Source organism: Chiloscyllium punctatum, chromosome 16, assembly GCF_047496795.1.
Source record: "Chiloscyllium punctatum isolate Juve2018m chromosome 16, sChiPun1.3, whole genome shotgun sequence".
NCBI lineage: Eukaryota > Metazoa > Chordata > Chondrichthyes > Orectolobiformes > Hemiscylliidae > Chiloscyllium > Chiloscyllium punctatum.
Genome location: NC_092754.1, coordinates 35,560,069 through 35,568,971, shown reverse-complemented (window position 1 = coordinate 35,568,971; position 8,903 = coordinate 35,560,069). Strand labels below are relative to the sequence as shown.

Here is an 8,903-nt window from a genome sequence, read left to right as displayed (position 1 = left end):
TTAAACTGCTCTATATCTCTGCTATCGATTTCTAAGTTCGGCTAAAAACTGGAGACAATCAGCTCTGAGTTGATGAAGGAGAATATTTCTATACTCACTTTTCTCTCTCATGCTGTTTTACTTTTATGAATCTAAAGATGCTCTCCTCATGTCCCATTTTTACTCATCTTGGACTATTACGCACTGTTTTAGTCTCCTCCCTGTCTCTCTTCCTCACCGATGATGTGCTACCAGTCTTGATATCTCTTGTTCTGGCTTTCTTTCTTTCCTTATCTCTGTCTCTCACTATCACACACTGTTTGCCATTCTCCATCCATCCTTTGTATCTCTGCCATGACTGCTCTCTTTGTCTCTGTCACCAGCCTCTGTGGTTACAGTCCCTTCATTATATATTTTTTATTCATTAACGGGATTAAAACCTCACCATCTAAGCCAACAATTATTGGTCATCCCTAATTGCCCAGAGGACAGTTAAAATTCAACCGCATTCCTGTGGGGTCTGGAATCACATGTAGGCCGGACTGGGTATGGATGGCAGTTTCCTTCCCCAAAAGGCATCAGATGTGTTTTACCAACAATAATTAATAACTAACATCATTAATTCCAGATTATTTTCCTTTATATTGAAATCAAATTCCACAATCTGCCATTGCAGGATTTGAACCAAGGTCCCCAGAACTGTACCTGGATCTCTGGATTAACAGTCCACCTATAATACCACTAGGTCTTCGCCTCCCCTATATCTTTGGTTATGACCCCCCCTCTTTCACTCAAGACTGTTAATCCCATGAACAGATCTCAACAGAGCTTTAGAAAAGCTGAGTCAATAAACGATCAAATCAAATGCGATTATTTCGGATCCACTTTATTGCTCCAACAGAACGAGCAGCACCACACTGCTGGAAAAGAAATACATACAGGTTGCAGCGAAATTACACACATCTCATGCTTTTTTTTAAACTTTTCAAGTGCATTAAAGAAATATTACCCCCAAGAAACAAAGAAAATAAACAGCCGCAGCTTTTGTACAGTGCTAAATCAGTTCCTTGCGATGTAGCATCGTCTGATGTTAGCAGGAAGTAAAGGTCTTCCAGAAGAAATTTTTGCAGGAAGTCTTCCGCTCTCGCTGTGGTAACTGACTGAAGCGGGTCCTGTCCTCCACTTTCATCTCTTCCACATCTTCCTGATCCGGGAACGTGTTCTCAATCCCCATTTGATTGCTGCTGGAGTCAAGCAGTCCAGACAACAGCTTGAGAATGACTTCTTTCCTTTCTTTGTTCAGCTCCTGTCGAGACAAACACAAAACTATTCGTAAAAACTGGAAGAAGCTCAGTAAGTCTGTGGCGAGAAATCAGAGGTGACATTTTGGATCCAGTCACCCTTCCTTAGAACCCTTCATGTTTTCTGCTCTGTGTTAACCTATGCCAATCTGAAGGATTGAGCCCATTTATTTGGTTGAGGTGGTTGTTTTATTTTGTGCACATGAAGGGGAGGCCTGCTATGTGTAAAAGTGTGATTTTTCCCCACCTTGATCCTTTGAGGACTTACCTTCTTGGTTATAGAAATAATTTGAAATTCTGTTGCAACTTTTAGAACACAATGCTCTTCCACTTTATTAGCAACTTCCTGTTTCTTTTTCAAAAATGCAGCAACCAATTTACACCCAGGAAGGGCTGAGTAATAATAAAGTAGGTTCGGAGCTAAATAGTGACCAGGGCACACATAGGGTGGTTTACCATTCTTAAGCAAGGTCACTGGACTTGAAACATTAACCTTGTTCCTCTCTCTTAGACACTGCCAGACCTGCTGAGCTTCTCCAGCAATTTCTGTCTTGATTTGTGATAGTTTACGTTCTCTTTTAAGGTCTCTGTCTGACATCTCACCTTGAAAAGAGCATCTCAAACAGGATACCCTTGCAGTCGCTTCTTAGCCTGGATTAAGTGGTTAATTCTGTGGAATGGAGTGTGAACACTCTGACTCAGACATGACAGCGCTAAATAAAAGTACTACACAGTTTCCATTACCCCAATCCCCTGCCCAGCTCCTCCACCAAATGTGGCAGCGTTTGTTGGTTGAATAGTTTGCTCAGTATATGCTATCTTCTAAAACATCAGCTGAGCATTGCAGTCCAGAGAGTGAGGGTCAGCAAACTCTTTGTTCATGGAGGTTTCTCCACAAGTGTTGCAGGATGATGACCAGGATCTTTTTCTTTATCCATTAATGGGATGAGGGCTTCACTGGCAAGGCAACATTTATTGCTTATCCCTAATTGCCCAGAGGGCAGTTAAGAGTCAGCCATACTGCTGTAAGTCTGGAGTCAGACTGACCATGCAGGTCAGACTGGTGAGCACGGCCATTTCCCTTCCCTGAAGGACATTAGTGAGCCAGATTTGTTTTTCGAACAATTGACAATGGTTATCATTAAACTCTTAATTTCAGATATTTAATGAATTCAAATTGCACCATCTGCCATGGCAGGAATTGAACCTGTGACCCCAGAATATTACCTGGGACTCTGGATTAACAAACCAACAATAATACCACTAGGCCATCACCTTCCCATTTTAGCCCTCCCTTAGTCCTGATGGGTTCAACCAACTGTAACATCCAAGCCACTTCTCCAGCTATGATTAACCAATCCAGCAGAGCCCAAGGAATAATCCAGAACATTCAGATTAGATCATTTACCAGTAAGTAAAAGCTGGGATTGGGACTTATCAGATCTTTCTAAAACCTATTACTGATGCAATGGGCTGAATGGCCTCCTCTGCTATAAGATTCTACAATAACTGTGAATATGCGTTTGCTTTAAATGAAATCACTGGCTACCCTTTAGCAGTGCAGGATTTAAGATACTGTCAGATTTGTGTTGCTGATCTAATGACGTCATTTGTAAATTTTTTTAATAACCCGTGGAGAGACTTCACCACAGGCATTCAGGGTAATTTTCCTCAGAGGCAGGAATAAGTGTAAAGGGTTCCTACATGTGCACCAAAGTAAAGCTGCACTCAGGGTATTAAAAGTGAACCACTATTACCTTCCATGGAAAGTTGTATAGCGAAATCAAGCCCTCTGCCATTTCAATGTTTTAATAAAGTAATACAGACTGTTGGACAGAATTTCTTCAGTCATTCTGCAGTTGCTGTATAAAGCTTCCTCTGGTTACCAGGTTGTTTGGAGCCTTGAGGTTAGCTGAATAACAGCTCAGTAAAATATGAACAATCCCAAATATGAACTCTCTTATGGCGTAACAGAAACAATGTACCGAGAGCTAAAAAGAGATGATGGTCATATAATACAACAAATCAATCATCCGGCACCATGAGCCACGCAGTCTCAGAATACTTTCAGCTGACCTCAAACAAAGCATTCAGGCTGCAAAATGACCACAGAGTGTCCATTAGCATTTTACATTCCAATAGAAAACTAATGTTTGTGGACTCCAAGAGAAAATAAAATAATGTTTAGTTGGTAATTATTACCCTCTCTAGACCGACACTCACATATGATCAGATATTCATAGTCCAGCCTCATTGTCAAGTAGGTTATTAGGAAGTCCCCACATTTTGCCATCCATCGCCACTTTCAGGATCAGAGTGGAGAAATCATAGAATCCCTACAGTGTGGAAGCAGGCTATTCGGCCCATTGAGTACATCCGGCCATCCGAAGAGCATCACATCCAGAGCCACCCTATCCCTATAACTTTGTATTTCCCAAGAGTAATCTACTTAGCCTTCACACCCTGGGCAACTTAGCATGACCAATCCACCTAACCTGCACATCTTTAGACTGTGGGAGGAAACAGGAACACTTGGAGGAAATCCACATAGACACAGGGAGAATGGGTAAACACTACACAGACGGTTGCCCAAGGCTGGAATCGAACCTAGGTCCCTGGCACTGTGAGACAGCAGTACTAGCTACTAAACCACCGTGTAGCCCTGTCTGACCACTGCTAGAGAAATTGGACCAAGACCAATTTCAATAAAAGGCAGTCATATCCTGAAGCTGTAACATTCTGCCATTTATAACAAAACCAAGCAATGACTGAGTTTAGTCTGAAAGGGAGATCATTCAGTGGTATCTATGAAGCATTTAGCCTTAGTCCAGTGGATTATAACCTCAGCAATGTTATTTATTGGTCGTTTGAGACTTTAGGGACAGATTTTTCCTACCTTTTTTGGGATAGAGCCAGACTCATCTGGGCGTCCTGTTCTCATGGCTACAAGGCACAGCCAACAGTTAAACCAGTGGATGTTCGTAGAACCTCTTGAAGCAACCTGGTCACAGGCAGGGGATGCAGGAGAACATTTGCAATTTCTTTAAGCACGCAATGAAGATGGAGAAGACCAACTCCTGTCCTCCCCTGCCCAGTCAGATTGTTTATCAGCAACCAGAGAGTTCACCTCAGTAACACAAAGCAAAGAGAAATAAGCTGGAGTCCGGCCTTGGGTACATAACGACCATCACTGTCTATTCCTTTTGCACATCAACGTTGATCTTGAGTCTTATTTCGTGGAAAATGTCTTGAGGTGGAATAATTGGGGAGAAAGGTTTCTTAAGCCAAGAAAGATTATGCTTCTTTGCTTCCCTCAACTCTCTGTAGAAACTATGGGATTCACCCATTTGTCTCATTTATCTGTTTCCCCAGTACACAATATTCCCATTTAACAAGAGATTTGTTTGCCCAGCAACTTACAATTGATACAACCCCAACCCACCTCAAAACTCCCTTGATGTTCCCTGCCCCTCATAAAGAAAAAGGTTTGTATGAGATGTGACACTTCCTACTGCCCAAATCCTAGCGATCCGGTGAAGTTGAGCTGACATTACTGTGCTCCAAGGTACACTCAACCTGCAAAAATTATACTCAATATTCTAATGGATTTAATAACTCCAGCTTGTAATATATTAAATTAATGGCCCAATATACTTGCCTTTAAAGGACAGGATAATTTAGATGTTGTTAGCTTTTCAATTTTGTCAGCTTCTGCTAAACAAGGAAGCTCAGCCAATGCTTTCCAGAGGTTCATTTACTGAACTACATTAGCAGCAACTGGACACACAGAGACCACAAGATGACTGGAGTGGAAAAAGAAATCTTTACTCTCGCGTCTGTTTTGACCAGTGAGACTGAAATTGAAGGTATATTGTTTGGACAGCACAGAAGGAGCTGTATCTGTGACAGGTCTGACCTGTGAGAGGACATTGCTCCCCGAGGCTGAGAGCACTGGCCATTTTGATAGACACAGAAGTTCATCAAAATCAAGTCTGATTGATGAGCCTTTGAATTGATGCACAGAATCCGCAAATTTGTCATCCAAACCTGGAGCAAGTGGTCTACGAATGCTCACTCATCGACTCATTCTGAGGTGTAAGGTGAAAATGGGTGACTGTATGGACCAAGCACTGCTGGCCATTTGATAATATAAATGGAGATCAGCATATGGTAGGCATGTCATATTTAATAAAGGCTGATCGCAACAACAGGACTGTCCTTTAGCTCCAAGTCTCTCCTTACCCATGCATCCAACATAAATTTGTTACACTTGCCTGGGACCTTATCCCTTTATCTCAACAAGATGGAGAGTCTTGCTCTTGGTTTTCTTGCTTCTTTATAATTAAATAGAAATGCATATGTCAATGGGATCAATTTATCAGGATAGGAACACCTGTTGGAGATAACAGCAAAGGTAATATTAACCTGGAATGTACACAATAAAATCTACAACCTCTACTTGGAACTCCAGACATGCATTCACACTGTAGTATTATTAATGTTTTAACAGCTCTGCTGAGCCAGAGGAGAGTCAGATATGAGTGCATGAAATGTTCATACAATTACAACACTGACAGTAATTTGTAGTTTGGGGATCATTTTCAGCTACACGGCACTGAGCACTGAACAATAAGGGGAATGATGTGGCATCAATGAGCAGAGCTGGTGAGTAAGCTTCCATGTCACTAACAGTGACTGAAGTGACTTATTAGTCTAATAACAAGGGGCAGTCTTCGCAGAGATTGTGCACCGGGGAGGTCAGAACACACAGTTTGCAATGTTATTGCTTGTCAGAGCCAAGTGTCTCTGCTTATTAATTCTCCATCTGTCTTTCACTGTTTTTCTTTGTCTCTGTCATTCACTCTCCTACTCACCTTGAAGCCTCACTACTTTTCAAACGATATTCTGCGTGAGAGAATGAAAGGGTTATTTTCACTTACTCCCTGCTCTTTTTCATTTCTATTCACTTTCACTCTCATTCTTTTCCCACTTTTATAGAGACGCAGATTTAAGTCAAATTCTGAGAAGCTGGTTGTTGTGAACATCGTGTGTTTGCAGTATTAACTCTGATTCTCTTATTCCAAGAGGCTATCTCAAGCACTGAGTTTATGTGGGTTTACAAACTTACCACAGCTTTAACTATTGGAGAATAAAATGCAAGAGACTCATTCCGTAAGTCAGTCTCTGACATCCAAACAAACCAAGCTCCTGTGTAAAAGCAGTTTTTCTCTGCTGCGTATTCACCATCTCTCTCTGTCATTCTCAGTTTCTGATATGCATCCTTCTGCTCACTTTTTGTGTTTTTCTCTTTAACATTTGTCGGTTATCATTTACTATTTCCACTACTGCCTCTCTCATCTTCTATTTTCTTCTATTGTCACTTCCTTTTTTCTTGTTTTTCTGTCTCACACACTTGTTCCCTCTTGTTCTGACTTCCTCACTCTCTTACTGCCCGCCTGTGACTTACCTGCTTTTTTCTTTTACTCTCATTTTAGCCCCAGTCTACGTCCCTGTTACTTTCAGATCCTCTCCATCTGGTTCACCCACTGGTTTCCTCTTCTGAAGGGTTATTTCTTTCTGCGTATCAGGTTTATAAACAAACTATTTCACTGAACCGTAATAAAGTCATGTACTACTCACATTTTCTATCTCAAGTTGACACCCCTATGTATGTCATTTGTTTGTTTGCAACTTTCACTTTCTATAATTGCCAACTAAATTCAACTACCTTTCTCCCACACTGTCTGTTTCTCACTCCTTATTTCATTTAAAGTTCTTACTCATTCTCTCCATCGATCTAGCTTTTGATCATATACAGGTCCCACATTTTAAGGCTTTACTCACCTGATTTGCCCGAAGATTCAGTCTGTCTTCAAAAGGTGCTGTGGCCCTCACAGTGGACACAATGAGCAGTATGGACACAAAGCTCACTGTCCCCAGTAGCTGCATACTGGCTCTTCACTCTGTCGCTTGGAATTGGATTGAAGAGGTGCCTTTTCGAGATTTTTGCAATGCGCCTCGACCCTGTGTGGTTTTGACAGTCTCCAACCCCCTTTTTATAACCCAGTACAGCCCCAGTCACTGACGCACAGACCAAAGCTTCATTAAACATCAGGAGTCCATCAAAGCCGCACAATTACACCCAGTCCAAGATTAACCATTCGCTGACCAGACTTAGTTTAGAACCAGGTCATTCAATCGCATGTGTTGAATTTCTGCAATTCTCTGACTGCAGAAGCACTGAGGAGAAAGTCTTCAATTTGGAATTAAATTCAATGCTGAATCTCTGCCTCCAGATTTAAGGCAGGAGCCTTTTCGTCGGGAACAATCTTAAAATTGTTGGTCATTTCTTAGTCAGAATTTCATTTGTGCTAAGAGGTTTGAAAGGTTAACACTGAACAAATGCAAATGACTTTCACCGTGTCTAATAAGGTATTTAAAATATGATTAAAAGATCTCACTAGTGATATTCATGAGATATTATTTGATTACTGAACTGTTTGAAACATGCCTAATCTAATGGTACATTTGTGTCAAAAAGTGATTCCCAGTGAATTGGATTATATGTTTTCACAACATAAGCAGATTCCCTTTTTGTTCACCTGGTTTCCCTGAATGTATTTTTATCTTTGCTGGTAACGGTTTCACAGAAGCTGATTGTATTCTAACATTCCTCTTGAGTGCCCCTTCTTCACATGTGAGCCTGGACCATGGATGCTGGCAAACTATTCAACTGTGCCAGCATCACAGCTGGTTCCTAATGCCTTGCAAGGCATTGCTGTTGAGCAATTAAGAACTTGGACATTGGCACATTATCTCTTTCCTATGCCAAGGGACTGATGCCAATTTTGGAGCAACCTGTCAGAGATGGCTCACTCAATAGAAACTGGAGATCGTGCCCAAAGTGTACCTGTAGCGCAATGTAGTATCAGATTGTGCCATTATCACCAGTTTTCCTTGGATAATAAGCTCTGAATTTAAATAGGTCATTTTCAAATCTCTTTCCTGCTTTTTTTTTTGACTTCTGTTGGATTTCTTTCATTAGTAACAGGAACATATACACCCTAAAGAAGCCAGTGAATTTCCTCAGGCTGGCTCTGCAGTTTTGAAGAGCGACCAGATTGTTCAGTCTTGTCAGAGGTTATTGCCCCTTCCAGAAGATTGCATGGGTGAAAATTAAAAGGAGTAGGGAATGCTCAGTTTGGGCATGTGGTTGTGTGGTATGGGGTGCATAGACAAAGGGTAGGACGTACACTAGGCATCATAGTGTGCAGCAGGCTTGAATAATTAGTCTTTTCTACATTTATCAATTTTTGTGGTTGTAGATCCTTTTCATACATACAGTCATTTCTTTTATTCCTCTCTTTACCAATGTATGTACAGCCAAAGGCAGAGAGAGTTATACATAATCTCTTTAATCTGGACTATTTACAAGACTAGCTACTCGAGTTGAAGATCAGGGTCTCACAAGTATATAAACCAATTTTCTGTTCAATGTTTCCGATAGCAGCAGAATGAAAGTAAAGAAAATTATATTAGCCTCTTGTCACATATTACAGTACAATTTAACCTTGTTCATTCAAAATGATTATTGCACAAAATTTCAAATGCTCCAGTCATTCA

The 8,903-nt window shown here is 41.0% G+C and overlaps 1 protein-coding gene across 1 annotated transcript; it reads right to left on the bottom strand.

The window, feature by feature from the left end:
* Nucleotides 1-844: 844 nt before the first annotated feature.
* LOC140487152 (somatostatin-2-like) lies at nucleotides 845-7,326 on the bottom strand. Its single transcript, XM_072586726.1, has 2 exons — nucleotides 7,125-7,326; nucleotides 845-1,285 (listed from the first exon to the last, which is right to left on the bottom strand). The coding sequence occupies exons 1-2, from the start codon at nucleotides 7,227-7,229 to the stop codon at nucleotides 1,070-1,072; spliced, it is 321 nt and encodes a 106-aa protein (XP_072442827.1). The 5' UTR covers nucleotides 7,230-7,326; the 3' UTR covers nucleotides 845-1,069.
* Between the last annotated feature and the right edge of the window lie 1,577 nt (nucleotides 7,327-8,903).

What these genes read in the sequence shown, in the direction of transcription:
- LOC140487152 (XM_072586726.1), bottom strand. Translation starts at nt 7,229, where the DNA reads ATGCAGCTACTGGGGACAGTGAGCTTTGTGTCCATACTGCTCATTGTG. An exon ending in TGAATCTTCGGGCAAATCAG is followed by an intron (nt 1,286 to 7,124) that starts GTGAGTAAAGCC and finishes TTGTCTCGACAG; the next exon opens with GAGCTGAACAAAGAAAGGAA.